General features: G+C 40.2%; 2 protein-coding genes across 2 annotated transcripts; one reads left to right on the top strand and one right to left on the bottom strand.

The window, feature by feature from the left end:
* Positions 1 to 521: 521 nt before the first annotated feature.
* On the top strand, positions 522 to 3,987 carry LOC128502940 (sperm acrosome membrane-associated protein 4-like). The gene is made up of 3 exons (XM_053472909.1): positions 522 to 674; positions 2,244 to 2,348; positions 3,418 to 3,987. Exons 1-3 carry the CDS (start codon positions 623 to 625, stop codon positions 3,618 to 3,620), a joined length of 360 nt encoding a protein of 119 aa, XP_053328884.1. The 5' UTR covers positions 522 to 622; the 3' UTR covers positions 3,621 to 3,987.
* A 1,072-nt stretch (positions 3,988 to 5,059) lies between these two features.
* Positions 5,060 to 10,595, bottom strand: LOC128503033 (lymphocyte antigen 6 complex locus protein G6d-like). The gene is made up of 3 exons (XM_053473042.1): positions 10,435 to 10,595; positions 6,291 to 6,398; positions 5,060 to 5,506 (listed from the first exon to the last, which is right to left on the bottom strand). The coding sequence occupies exons 1-3, from the start codon at positions 10,490 to 10,492 to the stop codon at positions 5,304 to 5,306; spliced, it is 369 nt and encodes a 122-aa protein (XP_053329017.1). The 5' UTR covers positions 10,493 to 10,595; the 3' UTR covers positions 5,060 to 5,303.
* Between the last annotated feature and the right edge of the window lie 14,553 nt (positions 10,596 to 25,148).

Raw genomic sequence — 25,148 nt, 5'->3', positions numbered from 1 at the left:
AGAAAAATATATATTTTTAAACTAAGAGTAAAGAATAATATAAACTTTAAAATATAACAACAATATAATAAGATTTTTTTTTTATTGCCAACCACAAAAAAAACAAACACAACAAATTACAACTTTTGCCAATCAATAAGATCAAAAAGTAGCATAAAATTAAAAAATAAGCAAAAAAACAAATTAAAACTGATCGCAATGCATGAAACTGAGATGTAACTATTGAGGAGGGGGGGTCCAGTAAAGAAGAAGATGGCAGGGGAGTTGTAGTTTCATTTCTCTGAACTCACTATAGATTATAAAGGGCCAACCACAATATATAAACCCTGTATAAAGCATATTTAAATCAGTGAGAATATACATTATTCAAAAAAAAAGTGTTGTGAATAACTGCAGCATTATGATGTCATACACTACGTGTGTTTGCACTCTAATGTATCTCCAAGTAAAGGGTGTAGGTTTCCTGAATAACAAAACCCCCCTGTAATTGTGTAAACATTTGATGAGCGGAGGAGGGGATTAGTTCCCTTTGTTTAAAAGGGAATCCCAGTGGGAGTAGCAATCAATTGGGAGAAAAGAAGAGGGAGAGGTAACGTGAAAGAGCAGCGAAGAAACAGAAAAGATGAAGATGCTGCTAACTGCCTGTTTTATTGTTCTTCTGAGCTGCCAAATAGGTGGGTAACATGGGGCGAGGATGGTGATGGTTTGCTAAATACCCTAACATGTAGCCCAACGGCTCCTGGGTTCTCTTGGGCAACTGTTGAGCGGATCTAGAGAGTCGAGCGCACTCCAGATCTTGGGGAGGAGGTAGGGTAACTTCAGGATTTGGGATTTTGTGCAGTGAAACAATGTATAAATATTTCATTTTAAATAAAAATGATTAGAGATAAATGTATTTGGTCTTGAGATTTATATATATTGTAAACTTTTTCCTTTCATGTTATTTAAGGGTGGTAATGGCTACAAGTAATTGTCTGGGGTTCTATCAATGAACTATGTTAAATATACTCTCTAAAGAGCAGCGGATCGTATTATATAGAGGATGGTCTGGTTACTAGTGGGGTACTTTATGGATCAGTATTGGGATCCATACTTTTTATTAAGGATATTGCAAAAGGTCTAAAAGATGCACTTGGACATAAAAATCCCAAATCAGACTATAGCATTGGGGACATTGCTCTGTCAGTGACAACAGAAGAGAGGAACTTGGGAATAATTATTTCTGATGGTTTAAAACTTGGCAGACGATGCAATGAAGCAGGGCGCTGGATGTTAGTAGCAGAAGGATGAAGGTGGCTCTGCCACGTTACACATCTGTGGTCACATCTCACCTCGAGTACTGTGTACAGTTCTGGAGACGCATATTCCCGATCGTTTAGGCATTGGAAGGATTTGGGGTACATTTTGAGGGACTGAACTGTCAATTTGGGGGCTATTCCACGAACACATCTGATTTCCATGCCCCATAAGAGGAATATTATATACGCTATGATATAGCAGAGAGGGAGAAGGGCGTTGGCAATGCTGCGGTCTGATTTATAATTGAGATTTGTCTGGCCAACATTCCAGAAGCGATTGTAGATCTAGAGCACCAAACTGCATTTGCCTATTGGTTTATATCTTTATATGGTTTATAGTGATTCTGTAAAATGCAAAAGACTTGGTAATATATGTATGAGTGTGTGTATATGTGTGTGTATGTATGTGTGTGTATATATATATATATATATATATATATATATATATATATATATATACCTGTCTTAATGTAGAGATTCTGTTGTACTCGTAACATTCTGTTTTACTTAGTTCCTGGGGATTAATATTTGTTTAAAGGGACTATAATGTTTCGCTAAGAAAAAATGATGTGTAAGAAGGGCGGGGGTGTTTTCTGTATCAAGGTCGACCTGAATTTCTCTGTTTGCCCTTCATGCTCAGTGATCATGATTCAACTCCAAGCAAGGCAAGGATTATAGGGAAATATTAACTCTTTATTTAGGCATGTGTTAGCAAATCTCTTCTCCAGTCTTCCGAGTCCTTTCTATGTAGCAACTTGCCCGGTGTCCTTGGCGTGTCTATATTTCTTAATTGCAAGGTTAAAACTTGTGTGTGAAACGTACTGATTTAAAGCCACTTTTTTATTCTCATGGGCGGATATAGTGAAGATTTTTTTGTGCGTTTGTGCGATGTCTTACAAGTGAGGGAAAGACCCCTTTGAATACTGTTTACCCTCATTTTCTTAGGTCAAGCCCTGGATTGCTATAAATGTGAATATGGAACCTGCTTGACCCCCACCAAGATGACCTGTGGAACGTTGGAGACATGTGTGACCTACACCGCGCAGACAGGTGAGACGTCTGTACATGTTCTGTCCTGTGACACGGTATATATAGGTCTCCAGCTTTAACGCATCTAGTTGCAAGTGCCGGACCCTTTGCTACGCATGCTCCTCTATCACCCCAGTCTTCATGGCTCCCCCTTTATCTTTTGTTCTTCTCATGGCACGTCTGTTGCTACATTGTATGTATTCCTGTCAGAGTTCTACATAATCCACCATCTGTGTGGTTGTTGTCATTCCTGGCAGACCCTGATTTAATTTTCACAAACTTCAACTAGTAGCCACGCTTTTGCAAATTACAAAGGTACACAATAAAAACTGTTTGTTTGCCTCTACTTCCTGATATCCTTGGAATTTGGCCAAATGAGGAACTGCGAAAATATGAATATTTTAAAAAAAAAACAGTTTCGTTGTACTGCGAAAGAGGCTTTACAATAATAATTCCTGCCCTACTGTTTACATGGTACCAGTGCCATCCTGATGAGTATTCTGGGGTTCTCGGGCATTGAGGGGCTGTCAGGGTTCCATTTGTTGGCCTCCAATGGGCATTCCCACCCTTGGCACCTTCTGGCTGGTGGCAGATTACATGCTTCAAATTGGCAACTAAACTGCACCAAGTACAGTGGGGATATAAAGTATATAAAAGGCGTGCACACATCCAACTGGTCAACAAAGAACAGCACATGCATTGGCATTGGCTATCGATACACCTAATCATACTCCATTCATACTCCATTCAAACCAACATATGAACTTGACCAGGGCTAGCGTGATGATCATCGGGCCAGTCTGCGCCTGATTGTAACAGTGAATGTACTGTGGAGGCCAAAAAAGAAAAGATATGCAGATCCTCCATAATATCTTTACATGCCCCGATCACTGGATACGTGTTATGTACTGAAATGGCATGTCCCAGCGTTCTGAGATGTGTTTGTAACCGATCTCTTGGCACACTTGCATGAGATTACATATACCGCACCAGCTGCTCTGCAATGAACTAATATGTGGATGTTAAATGTTTCCGAATCTGAATAGCCCATAAAGTGCAAGTTCCGGAATGACATGTCTCTATTTTCCAGGTGGCCTTTCTTTGAAGAAAAAAGGCTGCACAAGCCCAACTAATTGCATGACGGGGACTTCTGAGACCTACATGGGTATCACAGTGACAACGTCCCCTTCCTGCTGTATAACAAACCTCTGTAACTCGGCCTTCACCCCGAGGGTGTCAGCGGTCACTGGCCTTGCTGTCCTTCTCTCACTGTGGATGGCAAAAGTGTTCTGAGCCCACGAAGAATCGTAAACCATCCTGGGACAAAGAGCCGACCCAAGATCGTTAATGCTCTTTCTCTCTGCAGAAGGCCACCTTTTAATCAGTTTTAAATGTGCTGTGTATTACCCCTCAATGTTCCCCTTTTCTTCACAAAAAGTTCCTCCTGTTATGGATCATAAAGTCTGTATATTTACCATGTAGTTGTTGCTATTCAGCTGGTCTTCTGCTGAAGAATCTGTCAAAATTGCATAAGTAAGATTGCAAGCTCTTCAGACAGACTCTGTCAGGTGCAGGGTATCTCAGTCTTCATCCATTTGGTCAACTGCTGTTACATTTTTTTAAGCTCTGAAAAAAGACTAGTGCAATGCTTTTCTTTTTTTTTAAATGAAGTTACAATTTATGTTTTTATTCTGTAATAATAAATTCTTCCTCTTTATTATATTTCTTGGTAGGATTATTCTGCTAATCTGCCATCAATTAAGTGGATTTTTCCACAATAGAAGGGTTCCTTACCTTATGTATCAGCCCCTAGACTGGTCTTCATGTAGGTTGCATGACAACATATAAAAAATGACACAAAAAAACTAACTTATGGTTTTTTTTCGACACTTCTGCTAATCATCACGAAGGAAGGAGCTGGATTGTTGGAGCCAGGAGTCGGAGGGAACTAGACAGAAATAGATTTGAGATAAAAATTGGCACTGGGACTTTAAAGCCAGCAGCTCACAAAAAAATGTGTCCGCGTTCTTCGTTCTTACAGTGAATCCAGTAAAAATTGGCTGATGGCCAGCTCTGGCCTGGAAATGGCTACCTGGGGGCCAATAGAGCATGTCTTGCATAGCTACTTGAGAAGTATCTGCTTACCCCAAGGTATCCCAGAACCATAGGTTTCCAAGAAGAAGGCAAACTTTAAACAGAACGATCAACGATCAAGCAATATACTGTATATATACTGAGTATGCACTATGCATGATTATCCTTGATAAAGAGGAGGGAGAGAACTTCAGGACACGAAATGAATGAAATAATTCCACATGATCAAAGAGGACCACCTGTGGTTTAATGGTGTAGTCATGTGCGTGGCCCAGTGGCAGAGCTCGAGAGACACAATTTATTAAGCAGTTTTCTGCTGTTTCTGCAGATTATTGTGGATTTGGAGCTGTAGAACCCTGTGATACTCTCACACCAGCAAACATTCTGCTTCCATATATAGAGGGATTTGGGTCCCAGGAAGGTACTATGCCTCCTGTGAAGGTACACACTGGGTGTTGACCTAAATGTGTTTATTTGCGTTCACGTACACCTATTTTAGTAGTAGAACCAACCCTTTCCCCAGGAGGAAGAGTATGCGAGTAGCCAAGCATCTTTCCGATTGCCTTCATCTCCAGTGATCTTCTCCGGGTTACCCACCCTTGCTTCACAAAGCTAAATGTTTAAAAAAGGGAACCAAAGAGGATGGAAAATACATGTTTATTGCAAATTTTAATAAACATTTAGAGGAAGAGGAAACAAAACGTGCATGCCGAGTTAAGACAATGTTGCATTGGTTTGGAAATGTTTGCTTGTTTGCATTATTGGCAGAAGCCGTTAACTAGATTTGCCTTTAACTATTAAGTTAGTTTTGCATTTTATGTCTGAGGCCATCGTGTCGGCATAAATGAAAGACGTGGACAGCAGGTCGTGAGAAGCGTCCGCTCAGAAGAGTCTGGCCACCCACAGAACCGTCGTGGCAGCAATCACGCTTATTACCGACGCGCTTGATGCGACGGCCGAATTGCACAGGTTGGAAAAACAGCAGGAAGGCGATGTTGTCAAAGTCGCGCCAGCAAATGTCACAGAGGAGTCAGTCAAGCAACTCAAGGGGTTCATACAGCCCTTCCGTTTAAAATTAATAAAACCTGCAGCAAAAACAAAAAGTCAACGGGTTTATAAGCCTGACCACATGGGTGCCAAGTCTATACCCTGATACCTTCTGCGAGTAATAAAGGACCTTGCCCTCCACAATGGGCCGCAGAACCCTCTACAACTTATAGCCATGCTTTGGTTAGATTGAGTTTATTTAAGCAAAAAACATGCATTACTACGCTGTTACTGTTATATATAAATATGCTGGTTTAGCAGAAGAAAGAGGTTTTTTTTTTTACAGTAAGAACAGTAAAGATATGGATTCCACTACAGATGTGGAGATATCTGACATTACAGTAGGGAGCCATAAATCAGTGACATCCCAAACCCTTTTTTCACGGCTTTGCAGTTCAATATTAGACCTGTGAGGGTGAGGGTGAATGGTTTTTGGCTGTGTTCACTCCTATCTCCCTCATTGCTCACCTAGCCCACCTGCCTTTTTACCCTGCCCTGCTTTCATATGGCATCACAGGCTTGGAGGGCTGTCGGGGCTCTACAGAGGTGCTGGCCAGCTCCCGGGTATTGGGTTTCTACCAGGAATGGGGGCTGTCAGGGGCCACAGGATTAGTTCACACATCTATTTAATTGATCCAACAAGAAATGCCATTGCCATGTTGGAATCAAAGATCTTTCTGTAATTTCTTTTGGATCATGGGTTTTGGATGGTGTCCTTTCATTCATAATCACAATTTTACTGTGCAATTAATGATAATGTTTGAGTTCACACTTGTCTCACATGGGTCAGCAGATTCATCGATAGTATTCTGCATCACTCACCAGCAACCTTTGCCGTCTCCGTTACACAGACTTCCAGAGTCCCACAACTCGTCTTTATAGGAATCAAGCAAGTGCCATAGTCACACGAATAGCAGTCTAGAGTATGACCTGCAGAAAAGGGTGATTCGTCGTGTACAATGTAACAACGTGTAAAAATAGATATATATTTTAAATAATCATCAGGTAAAATAAAAGCAGCTTAATGCAATCAAAAAGTGTGGGACCCGTACTTTTTAATATTTTTATTAGTGATATTGCATAAGGACGAAATGGTAAGCTTTGACTTTTTGCACATGATACATCGGTAGACATTCCTGGTGGAACAAGTCAAATGGCAAGTGATAGAAGTGAATTAGAAGAATGGTCGAGAGTGTGGCTGCTGCAGTTTAATGTTGATAAATGTAAACTAATGCACTTGGGAAGTAAAAATCTCCAGGCAGCATATAGCATTGGGGAGCCTGTTCTGTCAGTGACAGCAGAAGAAAGGGATTTGGGAGTCATTATTTCTGAGGGTTGTATAGCGAGAAGCATTACTGGTCAGACCTCATCTAAAGTATTGTGTATAGAAATGCTAGAAACAGTAATATATTTACAGGGCTTGAACAAAGTAAGGTGGGAAGCTTATTTCAAGGGAGGGCAAATGTTGGAACAAGAGGTCACAATCTAACTAGAGGGTCAGAGGTTTAGCTGTAATGTAAGGAGGTTTTAATTTCCCGAAAGGTTGGTAGATAAATGGAACAGCCTCCCATTAGTAGAGGTTAATAAAAGAGAGAATTTATACATGCATTGGGTCTCACATCAGAAAAAACTGTCAGACTAAATGGTTCTCAAAATCTGTTTCTATGTAAGAAGATTTATGATCTGCTGATTCATTGTTGCTCCTCTGGGCATTTTGTTTTTTACCCCCCACCTCTTCAGGAGAATGCGGAAAAAACTTGCACCTTCGGTATAGAATTCAAGCCTTTGTTTGAAATCTGTTTGAAAAAGACTGACCCTACCGGATCCTGCAAATCCTGATGCAATCAGCCCCTCTGTTCCTAATACGTCTAAGTAGGTAGCTGACTGCATTTAATTTACTACAGCAATTTCCAAAGTGCCTTTAATCAGAAGATGTGCAGACCTCAGCTGCTTTACCATGACCCTTGCCTATGACATCATCTGGGAGCGGCAGGGTTTGCTGCAATGGCACAGCTGTAATGATATCGATTACATGCTTCACTATTGATCCAGTCTCTTTTAATGCAAAAAGCCTTTAATGCGGAGGTTCGTCAAAAACTTTTCTATTAATACTCCCCGGCGGAAACCCCGTCACCATCGCTTAATTTCACTTTCATATATAATACTTTGACATGCTGTGATGATGCCATCTGCACCCCTCTTCAGGATCTTGCCCTGCCCATGCATGTCGGCCAGACTGAGCTCCCTGTTTTTCGTGTGTTTGCCCCTTTATAGAAAGTGACGGCAGATAAGAACCATTCGGCCCGTCCAGTCTACCCAACTCTGAATACTTTCCTTAGTCCCTGGCCTTGTCCTATATCTATTTTTATGTTAGTTAATTCTCCCCACGGGTCTATTTCAACCGCCCTGTCCTTATCCCTATTTCCCTAGATCGGCTAGAGTCGTCGAGAATTGCGGTACTCCCCTGGAACCCTTCCATCCGAATGCTATTTTGGGACGAGGGAGGCCATTGTGAGTTTGAGGAAGCCCCATTGGGGGGGGGGATCCTGCTTTCTGTACACCGGGACTTATCACAGCAGGTTGCCGAGGGGAGAGGCACCAGGCAGATGGCCGGAATCGTTACCCTGGCGGGACAGGAGGGGAGTGGAGGATAAAGCATTTCACTTATTTCTGTGTGCATAAATACGAGTGTCCTGTTTAATAAACCTCAGTCTGTTTCTCACCCTATAATTACTTGGTTGCCTAGTGCATTCTTGGCAAGGCAGACCTACATGGCGGAGCTACTCATCTGGAGCAAGGGGTCTCCTCTTTACAGACTGTACCCGTTTTAGTGTAATTAGCATAAATATAAGTTAAACAAAAGTTTACATAATTTTTAGCATCTTGTAAATGTCCAGTACATATAGTCCCTATGTATTAGTCATATATTATCTGTGCCATATATATATTATATATATACCATAAATTGGTTAATTTGAAGGAGGGCAGCGTGCATTAACTCAGCATAAACAATTGTTTTATCAGTAGTAATAATGCTGTATATTTTCTTTTTATTACTGAACTAGAGAGTTAATTTGTTAATTTGAGTTCTCTTCTTCCTACACCCCAATATTTCAAACGATCAGGACTTTTAATGTCACTTTGTTTATTGCCTGTTTTTAGTTAATTATATGTTTGAGTAGGACGTTAAGGAAAACAAATATTTATTTGATTATACAAAAATCCAATTTCCAGCTGTTCCATAGAACCTTGCGATGTCCTCATACCCAACAAACATTCTGAGCGCATAGAAAAAACAAGGGCATCAGGGGAGGAGAGGGGGGCAGAGAGGTTTGGGACCCAAAGAGGGACTGTCTCTCCTAAAGAAGGACACTTGGCAGGGATGGCCCATTGGTGCATAAGGAGAGGCAGCTTTGCACTGTGCTGATGGCATGTATTTTTCTCTATTAAATATAGCTATTCATTTCCACATATTTTAATTATTTATTATGTACATTATTATTAACAGTAAGTATATTAAGCATCTCTGTGATGCCCCTCAGAGTCGTTGCCCCCCGTATTTGCCCCGTTCCCGTTTCACGAACGCAATCTGTCCGCCTACTCCAAGGGTGTAAAGGGGACATTTCTGGATCGGGCCAGGGCCTGTCGGCAAACAGAAGCCTCTTCAGCCAGCCAATCACAGACTGCCTCACAGGCACAAGCACTCACTGACTGACTGACAGTGATGATGTGTATGATTGGCTAAAAGTAACGCGCGGCAAGTAGCTGCCTGCTGAGGTAACTTCGACTGGGACGAGGCTGTGGTTTCGCCAAAGAAATTAGGCCTCCGTCACCCCACTTCCAGATTCCGCAATTGGGGGGAAATAAGGTGCCAACAAGAGACCTCCCCTCACTCCTCACATAACGAATGGAGATGGAGGTCTTGGTACGCTGCTTTCCCTCCAAAGGTCCTTCTTGCACCCGTGAGGTAACTGGGAAAAACGGGGTGACAGATAGTTGTATCACCGAAGGTACCTGTAGCCAATATCATTCTGGGGTGAGGGGTGTTTGTGGCCCCTATGGTGGCAGGGAAGGTTACTATGGAATTAGTAAAAATGTTTATGAGGAGGGAGCTGGAGGAGTTAATTGCACATATATAAAGAGCTGCCCCCTGCGGTATGGTGGATGTATAACTGAGTACTTGTGAGTAACTGCACTGTAACATGTAAAATGTATATGTGTCCAGGAAAATCAAATGGCCGATGAGGTCATCCTAATTTGAAATGCTTGCAGGTTTTTCCAGTTCAGGATTTTTTTTAAATGGATGATTTGTTTTTTATTTTGTTGAGAATCAGCACCACAGGGTTCGGCTGTTAAACAGCAACATATATTATTTGATCCGGTCAGATTAAATAAATTTTTTTACATTATTATGTTTATTATTATTATATTAGTATAATTAGAAGTATAGCAGTAGCGTGGATTGTGTTGATTTGCCTCTCTGTTATAGTTAGGGACTAATGTAGCATTTTTTTAAAAGAATATTGCTCGTCATGAATCATGCATTTTCTTTTCATGAATCCTCATCTGTTATTTTAGGGGTTAAAGAGCCTGCATGATCCTGGACGGTATGAAATAGATCCTGATGTTTCTGGTAAGTATATAGTAATAAGAGCTAGAAGCAAAGACACACATGTCTAACACACTGTGTGCACTAGGACATATAAGGCGTATAAATCACACTAGGACCCGAACACACACACACACGTCTAACATATAGGGTGCACTAGGACAGAAAAGCCTGGTGCACATTATATATATATATATATATATATATATATATATATATATGTATATATACCCACAAGTACCAATGCATATCAAGCTGGGTGCTTCGCCAGAACCTACATAAACCAAGCTGCGTAATCCTACTCATGCCAGGAGGCCATGCAGACACCCGCTCCGTTTATTTTTCTTGATTTCTTACCAATCTGGCAGCTGACAAGTAGGAAAAGGAAAACTGCTCCCAATGCTCTGTCATTCATCTCTTGGCCTGTCCGTGTCCTTGTGTCCGCTCTGTTAAAACCCACTAACAATACCTCCGAGCAGGGGGATGGAGACACACAGACGATGGACCAGGGGAGGGCTGGAGGAGAAGCTTAAAGCCCCACACACAATCACTGTGTCTACACGCAGCATGTGGTCTTGCAATGACTGCTATTTGCCACTCGGTTAGGAGGATGGATTGTGTTGTATCCCGTTTAATTATTTTAATCTTTTATCAACGCTGGTTGGCTTATATTGATAATCTTTAGGGCACAGGCAAGTCCTGCCAATTTAGTTCATTCATCACATATACTTTTTTTTTGTTAAGTTTATTGGGTTTACAAAACACAAAAAAAGAACAGAAAATACAGAAATAAAAAAACAGAGCATGCGGAACAAAATTACAATAGTGAACACAGTGTATAGTGCTTAACGGCAGACATAAATAAAAACAAAAGTATAGACACATGAACACGAGAAAATCCCAGACAACACAGTGGAAGGACAAGGACACAAACAAGGTAAGGACGAGACACATATACTTTTTAGTGGCCGCTACTCATTTTCTGGCAGGCAGATCTACTGAGCAGGGGTATAACGGCCATGGTCACAGGTGTCACAACTGCAACCACCTGCCCACCCCTTTAACCTCTTCACGACCAGAGACGTACCAGGAACATCATGCCAAAGTGTCCTCATAGGACATGGTCTAATATGCCCCTGCATCACCACAATCAGATTCCCTGTGCTGTGTAGTTTTTAAAAATATGTATGTTTATTGGGTTAAATTGAAATATGAGACCACTGCCTTGCCTCAAATGAGAATGTGCTTGTTCTAATGTAACAAAAACATGCCCTACCCATGCATGCGTGGTATTCCTGTACTCAGGGAGTGCTAGATACTAAGAAGATTTTTCTTTCAGTAATTTTGCATACCTAGTGAAAGAAATATACCGAAACAGTGTTTGCATAAAATGTGTTTGTTAAAAACCAAAAAAGGAAGTTTTACTCAAATATTTGGCACAGAATGGCACAAATGTTTTTAAATAAAAAGCATTAACATGCCCCAGGTAAAGTACTTTGGGATGTCAACTTTCAGCAATGCACATCATTCATATTTAACTCTGTAACTACCAAAATAAACACCAGACATATGAGATGGTTCCAAAATCAGAACAAATACCGTATTTTCCGGCCTATATGACTACTTTTTAACCCATGAAAATCTTCTCAAAAGTCGGGGGTCGTCTTATACGCCAGGTGCTGAAACTTACCGAGCCTGAGATTCACGATTCCCCACGAAGCCCCTAAAACTGTAGCCTATCTCTAGGGGAGGGGCGAGCGGAGAAGCTCCCCAACTAGCCCTGATCAGCGGGCGCCCGATGAGCAGGGCTGGTTGGGGAGATCACGACCTCCCTCTAACTAGCCCAGCATTAGGGAGCTCGAGGTCTGGCACTTCAGACCTCGGCTTCCGTGCTCCCTAATCACTACGCGCCGGCTATTGATGCCAAGCGCGGGGATGCCGTCATATCCCGGCGCTCGCCATCAATTGCCGGCGCGTAGTGATGAAGGAGCAGTAAAGCAGAAGTCTGAAATGACAGACCTCACGCTCCCACAACTGGATGGAAGATAGAAGATGAGGGAGAAAGGGGTGTAAGTGCAGTGTATGTGTATGGTCCGGTGTGTGTAAGAGCAGTGTAGGTATTTGTGTGTTTGTAAGCTGGTGTGTGTGTGTGTATATATATATATGTGTGTGTAAAGGCAGGGGTGTGTGGTGAGGGCAGTGTATGAATGTGTATGTATGAACAGGCGTATGTTAGTATGTGTAGATATATGTATATATATATGTGTGTGTTTGTAAGGGCAGTGTATGTATGTATATGGCTGTGTATGGGCAGTATATGTGTATGCACACTGGAAAAGTTGGGGGTCGTCTTATACGCCGGAAAATACGGTACCAAAATAAATTTCAGTTTTTTTCATTTGCACTGGCTGTGTATAGTTTCTATAGGTGAAACTGGAAAAATTTGGATTTTTTTAACCCCTTAAAGACTGGGCTGTTTTTCAAATTGTTGTACCCTTTGTGGCTATTTTATTGCTTCTGCCATGTTTGTGTTTACCCAGAATTTTCTTGTTTAGTCAAACCACGCAAATTATATGTAGTATTTTCCAGGACAAGAAGGACTTTCTTTAGATGCCGTTATTTTATGTCATCTAATTTACTATATAAAAAAATAATATATAGGGAAAAATTAAAAAAAAAAAAAACCTTTTTCTTTTTTTTTGAAAAATATTTTTACTCATCTATAAAGGCTAAAGGACACACGCTCTAAATAGATTCTAATGTTTGTCCTCAGTTTAGCATACCAAATGTTTTACTGCTTTTTTGCAAGTTAAAGTGCAAGTAGGGTTTTGCTATTTCAAAATCTTTTTTTTTTCAAATCTGGTCATTCTGCACCCAGATATCCTATTTGGAACATTTTTGAAGCTGACCAGATCAATTTACCCCATCAAATGTATTTTTCAAAACTAGACACTTCAGGGTATTTCAGACACCATAATTTTAACACTTTCACACTAATTCTACCATTAGCTTTTGTCAAGGTTTGTGTTTGTGGTAGTCATTTTTTGTGTGTATGTGTGAAAAAGAAAGTACATCGTCTTTGAATTCTATGGTTTTACAAATCAGGACATAATCTGTTCCTTAGCAGGTCTAAAAATGTAGGTAAATACAACTTTAGATGAACAACAACACATGACATATTACACTGGGTCATGATTTATTCAGCAAAAAATAAAGCCAAAATGGAGAAGCCATGTGTGAAAAACAATTTACACCCTTATTGCTTCCGTAGGAATTAATTCCTTTTAGCTGTTTGCTGGTCATTTGCAACCCTAAATCTTGGGGGACTTGACAGGAACTTGAGTATGGGAAGGGATTAGATACAAATCTAGAGAAACATTTCAATAAATGAGCAACACCAAAACAACAGGTACCTATGTAAATGCAATTTTATTTCTCTGCATTGACAAGCTCTTTATTTGTTACACATAGATTACCAGTGCGAGATATATGAAGATTGGGTGGATATTGCCTCGGAGGGGAAAATAACAAAGAGTTGGAGTGATGGGGAAAGGGGGCTCGACGTTTAATTGTTTTCATCTTCAGATGAACCTTCATTGATCTGGCGGAGACGCTCTTCATGTAGAGGACAGTTTAGTCACCCAGAAGACCACAAGGACAGCAATAATTGTGGCAAACGACATCCTGGTGGACACAGCCGAGTTACACAGATCGGTATTACAACAGTACATTTTTTCACCACCGACTGCAACATCACAGGTAATTTGTGGGGTACACGATTTTACAGCATCTGCAAAGGAAAATAAACTATTAATGGCAGTTTATTGATCTAGAACTACTAAAGGCTGCGTCCCATAGACCTAACTATATTGTATATACAGTATATATATTGGAAGTTCCAGCAGTATAACAATATGTATGTGACAGTCGCCTATGGGGCTTTATATACGGATATATTATTGACAGGTAAGAAGATGAGAAACAAGGTGGACGGTGCATTACCTTCAGTGTTACTTACCCCCATTAATTTTTATTTTTCCGCAGGCTTCTCCAGCTTTACATGTGAATTCAACAACCTGATTATTAACGCCGGCATAGCATTTTAGAGAAATACCTGGTAGATGAAGGAGCGGTAAGTCACAATTCAGCAGAGCAAAGCCCACCTCCCAACACACAACTTTGCTTTACATCAATAGGTAGGACATCCCCCCCATCATACACGTAGAACATAGAACAGGTAGTGCCAGCCATTCTCATATGAACCATGATATGTAAGGCACAAATTAGCAGACTGTCATAATGTTACTTGTCTGCAGCATATTCCTTGTATTGTGTTCTTTACTTTGTGTAAAGTTAAATCCATTGGCCGTGCCAGATATTGGTTGCAAAATTGGGGTTCCCATTAAAACTGTAAAACATGATATAGACCAGCGCTCCTCAACCCTCTCCTCAAGGCACACCTAACAGTCCAGGATTTAGGTATTACTCAGGTGTGTCTAAGGTGTTGCGCAATTTAAAAAAAACAAAAACACCTTAAACACCTTAGACACATCTGAGTAAAACCTAAATCCTGGACTGTTAGGAGTGCCTTGAGGAGAGGATTGAGGAGAGCATTGATGTAGGTAGTTAATCAAAAGCCACAGAACTCAAAATGATTTCCAGTAGCAATCCCTTTTCAAGTTTCCAGATGCACCATTACATATTTTTTTCATATTTCTCTATCAATGCCTTGAATTTGATTAAAAAAAGCATCTATTTTTTTTTCTACACAAATTCGACTATTCTATAGAATTCCCCGGCAGTGCAAATAATTCCTGAAATCTATGTTTCTGATGTCACACATGCACCGTACTGATGGCGTTTCTCTTACCGATCTGGCAGCTCAGGAGAACGAGAAAAGCGATGGTTATGAGGCTCTTCATTTTCTTTCCTTTCTTTCTCGGATTGTATGTCACCTTTAATTGTTTTTGCGGTGCCCCCTCTATTAAATAGCGTGGATTATACTGGCTCCTCCTTGGGGCCTATGACGTTTTACCTTTCCTTTCTCTCTTTTTGCATTTTTAGACTCTATAAGGAATCGCCATAGGTGCCTCTTAACCTATAAGACGCCTACAGAGAATGACTTATGCATATTTATGTCAGTCAACCCTGAATTTGTTTTGATGTTTATTGTATTTGGTGTTCACACCTATCCCCTGGTTTCAATGACAATGGTTCACAAACCTGCACCTTGCTGGATGCAATTGAGGAATGCCTGAGAATGAGAGTCAACCAAAATTTGACTTGGCCTGAATAATTACCGGTATTTATTTACAGAGTTTAGGCTTCCAATAATAGTAGAAATACTATTTTTAATGCAATATTTCGTTTTCTAATCAATACAGCGAGTGGAAAGCAGTAGCCGTGGCTTTGGGTAAGTAACCTATCTTTTGGATGACCACTATCTCCACCTTCGGTAGTTCCTACTAGAATTTGTGCATTTGTTTTCGTGCAAACTTTATTTTTAACAAAAATTGCATGTTTTGCGCGTTCGTACGAATCAACAAAAATGAGGGGGATCTGACGAAACTGACGAAAACAAATTGCAAATGTGGCGAAAATTAGTTTGAAATGGTTATACTCGTTGTTACATGTAGCCGTCATCGCAAACCCTTTTGGCGCCATTGCATGCAGCCGTTTAACCGTCCTTTACTCTGGGGGAACCTTTTTTAAAACTTCTATAATAAAAGGTGAGTCCAGAAGGTGTCAGAGATTCCCCCCTTTTGGGAACGCTCCCCGAATGTCGATTGGAATAAAAAAAGACCTCCGAATTTCATACGAAACGAACGGCCGGGAAATGAACGTTGGTGCCCGAAATGGCGGCGGGAAAACCAAACGAAAATTTTGCCCAAATCGGTTTTGCTTGCCATGCACGTCTAGTTTCTACCCTGTTAATTCTATCGTATTTTAGGAGTATTCGCTGCTTCTGTGTCTTATACCGCCCGCCCCAGAGCACCCCTCAGTCTTTCTTTTATATAATGTTTAGGGGATGGGAAAAGGGATCATTCATAGCAACTGAGCTACCGGTAAATTATCCTGTGCATTAATTTTATAAGAGGTACAAATATGTATAATAGAAAATGTATCAAAAGGTAACAAAATGCCTTTGAATGAAGGATAAATAAATGCAGTGTCACATAACAGGAAAGGTTTGTAAAGATATTTTTCGGACCACAGCTCTTTAATGGAGACCAAAGAGGGTTATAAATTGCAGGAGTGTGACGGTGGGGTAAAAGTAATGCAGTCCTGCGGATTTAGCTCCATCATAAATGATACAGGCATGTTCGGGTTACATAGTGGAATCTGTAATATCTCTGTGTTTAAATAGCATTTGCGTTGTGTATGTGCTGGGTTTGTGCTGAGCTTTTAGTCTGTTGTATTGCTTTCTATATTGACAAAAGAACACTAAAGGAATGTGAAGAGGGTCTGGAGATGAAGAGAACAAAATGACAAGGAAGGGTTGATTTCCCCCGAGCAGTGGCCCTAAAGCAGTACTTTGTAAGGGTGCCGGTGGCTAATTAATTACTGTCGCCTTTCGTAGCGGGGGGGGGGGTCGTCTTTTTGCGGTTTGGTGCCTCATGGAACTCTGAGCAGCAAATGAACATCGTAAACTCCAAGGGTAAATATGAGAAGACAGCCTTGTGCAATTATGTACATCACGGAAATGTACGCTATGAATTAAACCTTACTCTGTAACTGAGAACATTGACATTTTATTTATTTATATGGCTTGCCTTACCCGTTGTTGACTCATTAGAGCAGAATATGATGTCATATCGTGAAGCAGTTTCAGTGCGCAGCAAAAAGGTCCGGTGGGAGCTTTGCTTGAGGTCTGTGCTAAAATAGCCCTGACCTCGATTGATTTTACAGCTCGGTGGGGCGGTCAGGTTAGATCCTCAGATCTCCTTAAGGGCCCTAAGTGCCTGCAAAAGAACAAATCGGGACTATCCCACAGAAATCTGGATGGTTGGATGTTGTGCCTAAAATTGTGCTTGTGGCATAGACATTTATGTAAAAAAGCCTTTTATACACCTTTCCACAGTGGATCTGATACCACCACCTCCACATTTGTCATTATTCTTTAACCTTATACAGTTTACTGTCCCTGAATAATTCATAATAAAGTACTCTGCGAGTAACTAACCCTCTGTGAGTACTTTAACCCCTTCATTACCAGGCTTTTTTCCAACCCTAACTACTGGAGCTATTTTGGCATTTCTGCCGTTATTCCCCTTTCCCCTCAAGTGTTTATTCGAATAGTTAATAATGAGTAATTTAATAAAGATATTAGAATGTATTTATTAAGTTTTTCACTAACTTCTGTAGATGAGTAAAGGTCACTTTGTTTTTTTTTTAATTTTCACTATATTTAATTTTTATTTTTTTAAATAATACACTATATTATTAAAATAATGTTATCTAAAGAAAGCCCTTCTTGTCCTAAAAAAAACCAACAATATATATTTTGTGTGGGTTCTCTAAATAATAAAGAGGAAAATTACAGCTAAGCATGAGAACTGCAAAAATGTTTAAACAGCCATTGCCACGGATGAAATCCGCGTGTAACATCCAACATTGTTGCCGCACAATTCATATATTCTGTTAATTAATTTTATCAGCTTGCCTAATAGAACTTCCATTAAATCTTTTAACACAAATTTCAGAAACGAAGGGGTTAAATGCGATTTGATTTTATTTCTCTGCATTGATGTTTGCACTATAGCTCTGCATTGACAAGCTCTTTATTCGTTACACATAGATTACCAGTGCGAGATATATGAAGATTGGGTGGATATTGCCTCGGAGGGGAAAATAACAAAGAGTTGGAGCGATGGGGAAAGGCGCTCGACGTTTAATTGTTTTCATCTTCAGATGAACCTTCGTTGATCCGGTGGAGACGCTCTTCATGTAGAGGACAGTTTAGTCACCCAGAAGACCACAAGGACAGCAATAATTGTAGCAAACGACATCCTGGTGGACACAGCCGAGTTACACAGATCGGTATTACAACAGTACATTTTTTCACCACCAACTGCAACATCACAGGTAATTTGTGGGGCACACGATTTTACAGCATCTGCAAAAGAAAAGAAACTATAAATTACAGTTTATTGATCTAGAACTACTAAAGGCTGCGTCCCATAGACCTACATATATTGTATAGTTCCAGCAATATGTATGTGACAGTCGCCTATGGGGATTTATATACGGATATATTATTGACAGGTAAGAAGATGAGAAACAAGGTGGACGGTGCATTACCTTCAGTGTTACTTACCCCCATTAATTTTTATTTTTCCGCAGGCTTCTCCAGCATTACATGTGAATTCGATAACCTGATCCTTTACGCCGACATAGCATTTCAGAGAAATACCTGGTAGATGAAGGAGCGGAAATTCACAATTCAGCAGAGCAAAGCCCACCTCCCAACACACAACTTTGCTTTACATCAATAGGTAAGACATCCCCCCCATCATACACGTAGAACATAGAACAGGTAGTGCCAGCCATTCTCAACATCCATGAACCATTATATGTAAGCCACAAATGTAGCAGACTGTCATAATGTTACTTGTCTGCTACATTTGTCTCTAGTTAAATCCACTGGCTGTGCCAGATATTGGTTGCAAAATCGGGTTCCCATTAAAACTGTAAAACATGATATAGAAAATTAAACAAAAGCCACAGAACTCAAAAAGCTTTCCAGTAGAAATTCCTTTTGAAGTTTCCAGATGCTTCTTTACTATACATCCTATAGATGTGGATTTTACACTTTCTCAGGCTCAGGAGTGTTAGCGTTTTTTTTTCTTTTCGTATTTCTCTGCCAATGACTTGAATTTGATTAATAAAAGTATACAAATATACTTTTTTCCCACACAAAGTTGACTATTCTATAGAATTCCCAGGCAGTGCAAATAATTCCTGAAATCTATGTTTCTGATGTCACACATGCACCGTATAGAGGGAATTTCTCTTACCGATCTGGCAGCTCAGGAGAACGAGAAAAGCGATTGTTATGAGGCTCTTCATTTTCTTTCTTTTCTTTCTCGGATTGTATGTCACCTTTAATATTTTTTGTCGTGCCCCCTCTATTAAATAGCGCGCATTAGACTGGCTCCTCCTACTGAGATATAAATGATTTGCTAAATCTCAAGAGGTTTACTTTGAGCGCCTATGACGTTTGATCTTTCCTTATCTTTTTGATATCGAAGCATTCCACCAACACCGGCTGAGCCATTGTTTATTGCTTCCTGAGCTCATTACTGCAGCAGAGCGGCGCCATATTTGAAAGGCTTTGCTCTATAGAGGCGTTGCAGCAACACCGGCTGAGTGAAGAAAGAGGTTGTTGATCGCTTTCTAAGCTCCTTGAATCCCATGATGTGCCAGGCATGCCAGTTGCCGTTAATTGCATGTTTTTCTGTGGCATGTCTGGCACGTCAATTGTCGCAAAGTGGTTAACGTAGTTGTATTTGCCTGATTATAAAAGGACCCCAAAACTTTGGATCTTAGTGAAAGAAAAAAATGAAGGCCTGAATATAAGAAAATCCTTTTGGACGCTCACTCATACGCACGCTGCCACCCACTCATACGCACGCTGCCACCCACTCATACGCACGCTGCCACCCACTCATACGCACACGTAGACGCACTGATACGCACACTTACACTTACTCATACGCACACTTACACTTACTCATACGCACACTTACACGCACTCATACGCACACTTACACGCACTCATACGCACACTTACACGCACTCATACGCACACTTACACGCACTCATACGCACACTTACACGCTGTAAGAAATTATGACCCTCTTACAGTGTTATTGTTTAGGGAATGTGTGACGAATAAATGCCAGCCTATTGAAAAATGGATATTTGTATTGGATAAGGTCACTGATACAGGTGATGTGAACTGGAAAACGAAAGTAGCTGGTTGTACCAGGAGTGCGGATATTCTAAACTCCTTATTGGGATTATCTTTAAAACAGGTGGTTGAGGAACCAACTCGTAAGGAGGCCACATTGGATTTAGTGTTCACAAATGGAGATTTGTTAACAGATATTTCTGTAGGTGAAAGTTTGGGATCTAGTGATCATCAGTCTGTGTGGTTTAATATACAAACAGTGACTGAGTCACACCACACAAAAACAAAAGTTTTAGATTTTAGAAAAGCTGACTTTTCTAAAATGAGAAAATGTATAGAGGAGTCATTATCAGACTGGGGCAATTTAAATGGTGTTCAGGAGAAATGGGATTTTGTAAAAGCTGTTTTATTGAAGATAACAGAAAATTGTATTAGGTTGGTCAGTAAGAGTAAAAAATTAAGGAAACCGCTGTGGTACTCTGCAGAAGTGGCCAAAATCGTGAAAGACAAGAAGTTAGCCTTTAGTAGATACAAAAATACCCAAAGTGAGGAAGATAGACAGATCTATAAAATTAGGCAGAAAGAGGCAAAGAAAGTTATAAAAACTGCCAAATCACAGGCAGAAGAGCGAATTGCCCTATCAGTAAAAAATGGAGATAAAACATTTTTTAGATATATAAATGAGAAAAGGAAAGTTAAACAAGGATTAGTTAGACTAAAAACAAAAGGCATATATGTAGAAGAGGATAAAGGTTTAGCTGACTGTCTCAATGAATATTTCTGTTCAGTTTTTACAGATGAGAATGATGGAATGGGACCTCAGTTGGGAAAAAAGACTGAATCATTTGAAATATGTGAGTTTATCGAGGCGGAGGTTTTACTTCAGTTGTCTAAGGTAAAGACAAATAAGTCGATGGGGCCTGATGGGATACACCCCAAGTTATTAAAAGAGCTTGGGGGTGTACTAGCAAAACCGTTAACTGATATATTTAACGAATCATTGGTAACGGGAGTTGTCCCTGGGGATTGGAAAGTAGCGAATGTTGTGCCTATACACAAAAAAGGCAGTAGGGAGGAGTCGGGCAACTACAGGCCAGTTAGTCTTACATCTGTAGTGGGAAAATTAATGGAAACAATGTTAAAGGAAAGGATTGTTGAACATCTGAAGTCACATGGCTTTCAAGATCAAAAACAACATGGGTTTTCCTCAGGAAGATCTTGCCAAACAAATCTTATTGATTTTTTTGATTGGGTGACTAAAGTAATTGATCAAGGTGGTGCAGTAGACATTGCGTATCTGGATTTCAGTAAGGCCTTTGACTCAGTCCCACATAGAAGACTTATAAATAAACTGCAATCTCTGGGTTTAGATCCCAATGTTGTTGAATGGATTAAGGAGTGGCTGAGTGACAGAAAACAGAGGGTTGTAGTCAATGGCGTATATTCAGAACAAGGTCTTGTTACCAGTGGGATACCTCAGGGATCTGTACTTGGACCCATTCTCTTTAATATTTTCATTAGTGATATTGCAGATGGTGTTGATGGAAAGGTATGTTTATTTGCCGACGACACAAAAATTTGCAACAGGGTTGATGTTCCTGGAGGAAGAAGCCAAATGGCAAACGATCTAGGTAAGCTGGAAAAATGGTCAGAGCTGTGGCAATTGGCATTTAACGTGGATAAATGCAAAGTAATGCACCTGGGGCATAAAAACCCAAGGGCAGAGTATAGACTATTTGGTACTGTCCTAACCTCAACGTGTGAGGAAAGGGATTTAGGGGTAATTATTTCTGAGGATTTAAAGGTAGGTAGACAATGCAGTAGAGCAGCAGGTAATGCTAGCAGAATGCTTGGTTGTATAGCGAGAGGTATTAGCAGTAGGAAGAGGGAAGTGCTCATGCCGCTGTACAGATCACTGGTGAGACCTCACTTGGAGTATTGTGTACAGTACTGGAGACCATATCTCCAGAAGGATATAGATATGTTGGAGAAAGTGCAGAGAAGGGCTACTAAAATGGTTTATGGATTACAAAATAAACCTTACCAGGACAGGTTAAAGGATCTTAACCTATATAGCCTGGAAAAAAGACGGGACAGGGGGGATATGATAGAAACATTTAAATACTTAAAGGGAATCAACAAAGTAAAGGAAGAAAGTTTATTTAAAAGAAGAAATAAAACCGCAACAAGAGGACACAAGCATAAACTAGAGGGGCAAAGGTTTAATGGTAACATCAGAAAATATTACTTTACGGAAAGGGTAGTGGACGCATGGAATAGCCTCCCAGTGGAAGTGGTAGATGTTAATACAGTAAAGTCATTTAAGCAAGCATGGGATAGGCATTATGCCAAGCTAGATATAGGATAAGGGCAAGTACTAAAGGAGAGTACTCAGAGGTTGGGCAGACTGGATGGGCCTTCTGGCTCTTATCTGCCGTCACTTTCTATGTTTCTATGTTTCTATAAAACATATAACATGCACAAAACATTTGATAATAAAACAAAACCAAAGGGATACTGAAGCACATTCTTGGGAACCTCTCTCAGCTCACAGGCTTCTCCCAGACCCCATCTTGCGCAGCTTCGTTCTGTGTCTCCTGACCCGGAACACGTCTGTTCGCTGCACTCTCTTTTCTTAGACTCTATATTGCAGCCCCTGACTGGTCATTCCAGAATTCCTGGTACCTCCCAGAAAGTGGTTCACCTGAGATTTTCTGTATGACCCGGTTATGAAGGAGATAGACAGTCTGCGTCAAAATACACACAGCTATGTTATAACACATCTTCTGCTTCAGGTGTCTGACCCCTGGGGGTATCCCATCTCTGTTAGAGCTTTTGTTCCAAACCCTTTGTACTGCAAATGACCTTACAATGTAAAACCAGATATCTCACCTTACAGAAACCCAAATCTTCCCAAAAACATTATGTATAAAATGTCCCATTTTAAAGGCACCCTTCATTTCTTACAACGCGGCTACGCACATTTATGCAAGTAAAGGTTGTGCAGGAGTCGGGGGTAACAAAATGTTTTTTTTTAAAAAGAGAGATAGGGCTTAAGTTTGAGACTTAACGCTTTGTTTACTGTTTAAAATACAATAGAGGATGTGGGAATGGAAAAAAATGGGTTTATTGCTTTATTCTTTTATTACCGTACGTTGTTTTCAGGGACACAGTACTTCTCTCTATGGCACAGGATCTAAATATGCCAGTAAAAGAGAGGGAGCATTTTAACTACACATTGAATTGTCATTTCTTGCATGCAATCATGGTAATTAAAAAAAAAAAATGGTTGATCTCGGTCTGTCTAAATTTTACACTTACTACCCTTATATCTGCCTAAGTAAACTTATGTAAAGGTGAACAGGAAACCCATCAGTAATTTACTAGGGTAAAAACAGCCAACTGAGATGTAGTAGTGATGTAGTAGTGAATTTACTATGTGACTATCCCTTTATGTAAGGGATAGGCTGGCCAGGGGGCAACTAGGTAAGTGTTGAGTATGAGTAAGTGTATGTTAGTGTAAGCATTTGTATATGTGCTAGCATAGTTTAAGTTTTTGTAAAGTTTGCCCCCCAAGCCAGATGGTACCAGACGTCCCCTGCTTTAGGTTCAGAGATTACCTTTGTTTATGGGAGCAGTTGAACTAAGTTTATTGAGAACATTAGCTTCTAAAGATATTTTTATATTTATTATGTCTGTTCCCATAGTGAAGAAGGTGTGTTGGAGGGTTGACCACACTGACCATAACCTGTAACAAAAATAACTAAAGCCCAAATGTTCTTTGAGAGACAGCTCTGGGCGTACGGAAATAAAATAAAAAAATTAAAAAAAATGGAGTTCAGATACTACCTCTACCACTTACGATGGGGTGCTGTTCCATTTCTCTCTCTCTCTCTCTCTCTCTCTCTCTCGTTCCTGATAATTTATTATCCTGCAAACTCTTCCCTATTTTAGTCAGCCGTAATATCCTTCTGGAGATGGGGGTCTCCTGAACGGTCCCCAATACTCAAAGTGAGGTCCGACCAGATATCTGTAAAGTGGCAGAACCACCTTCCTCTCTCTGCTACTAATGCCTCTTGCCATACAACCCGGCGGCCTGACTTCCAACTCCCTCTTTTCTGTAGTCGCTGACAGAACAGTGCCCCCAGAGTTTTACGTCCCAAGTGCATCATCTTACATTTATCAGCATTAAACAGCAGCTGCCATGTTTTAGACCATTCAACTAATCCACTGACGTCATTTGCCATTTGGCTCGTTTCACCAGGAATGTCTACCCTGTTGCAGACCGATGTACCATCTACAAAACTCACCATTAAGACATTTTGTTGTAAAAAGTTGAGAAACTAGCAAACAAAAGCCAGGATTTAGTAACATATTTATGACGTAGTAGACAGTTTAAGAATTTACTTTCAGATATATGTATTAAAACGTTGCCTGCTCCTAGAAAGAGAGGCGTATCGGTAACTTACTGTAATATGAAGTGGTGCAGACTGGGTGATTGATACCGCAGGCTGAGTCCCCCTTAACATCGCTGTGCGCGACACAGAATTGTTGCACCCTGTAAACTTGAAACATTTATTTGTCGGTAACTTAATACATTAAATAAACAAAATGCTGCTGGCGGTCCATAAACAATTAATCGCAAACAGACCAGCTTGTGCTTCCTATTGTCTCCTAACACATTTGCATTGTGGATTCTCCAGTCAATTAACCCTAATTAGCATTGTCTTTTAAGTTTTTATTAATATTCATTAGCATGCTTGATCCTTCGTACATAATTTTAATACGCGGTAAATATTTTTTTTACAATGTTCTGTGATTAACGGTAAAGTTTGGTCGTTTCTCATTCTCTTGCGGCTAACGAAAAAAGTGTAGTTGCTATTACCAACAATGTCCACTAGATGTCCCCTTGGTGTGTTTGCGTGGCTGCTTAGTAAAGCTGACAACTATATAGTTTTGTTTGTTATAATGTTATCATTTATTGGCATTTTTATCATTGTTACTATTCATTAGTATAGTTTTAGTGTAAAATGAGACATAGAGATATATTAGAATTTGAGAAACCTAGAATGATGATAATCCTACGATATATGACACTTGTGAGAAAAATCCATCCTCTGCCCCCTTCCTCACATCACAATGCTATTTAACTACAGTA

The sequence above is a fragment of the Spea bombifrons genome, chromosome 8, assembly GCF_027358695.1.
Source record: "Spea bombifrons isolate aSpeBom1 chromosome 8, aSpeBom1.2.pri, whole genome shotgun sequence".
Taxonomy (NCBI): Eukaryota; Metazoa; Chordata; class Amphibia; order Anura; family Pelobatidae; genus Spea; species Spea bombifrons.
The sequence above is the reverse complement of the archived record's forward strand: the minus strand, read 5'-3'. Positions and strand labels throughout refer to the sequence as shown.

Excerpts from the sequence above, each read along its gene's own strand:
- LOC128502940 (XM_053472909.1), top strand. The coding sequence starts at position 623 with ATGAAGATGCTGCTAACTGCCTGTTTTATTGTTCTTCTGAGCTGCCAA. Across the intron at positions 675-2,243 it reads TCTTCTGAGCTGCCAAATAG|GTCAAGCCCTGGATTGCTAT; the intron begins GTGGGTAACATG and ends TCATTTTCTTAG. Across the intron at positions 2,349-3,417 it reads GACCTACACCGCGCAGACAG|GTGGCCTTTCTTTGAAGAAA; the intron begins GTGAGACGTCTG and ends TCTATTTTCCAG.
- LOC128503033 (XM_053473042.1), bottom strand. The coding sequence starts at position 10,492 with ATGAATGACAGAGCATTGGGAGCAGTTTTCCTTTTCCTACTTGTCAGC. Across the intron at positions 6,399-10,434 it reads ACTTGTCAGCTGCCAGATTG|GTCATACTCTAGACTGCTAT; the intron begins GTAAGAAATCAA and ends CCTTTTCTGCAG. Across the intron at positions 5,507-6,290 it reads GGAGACGGCAAAGGTTGCTG|GTTTTATTAATTTTAAACGG; the intron begins GTGAGTGATGCA and ends TTTTTGCTGCAG.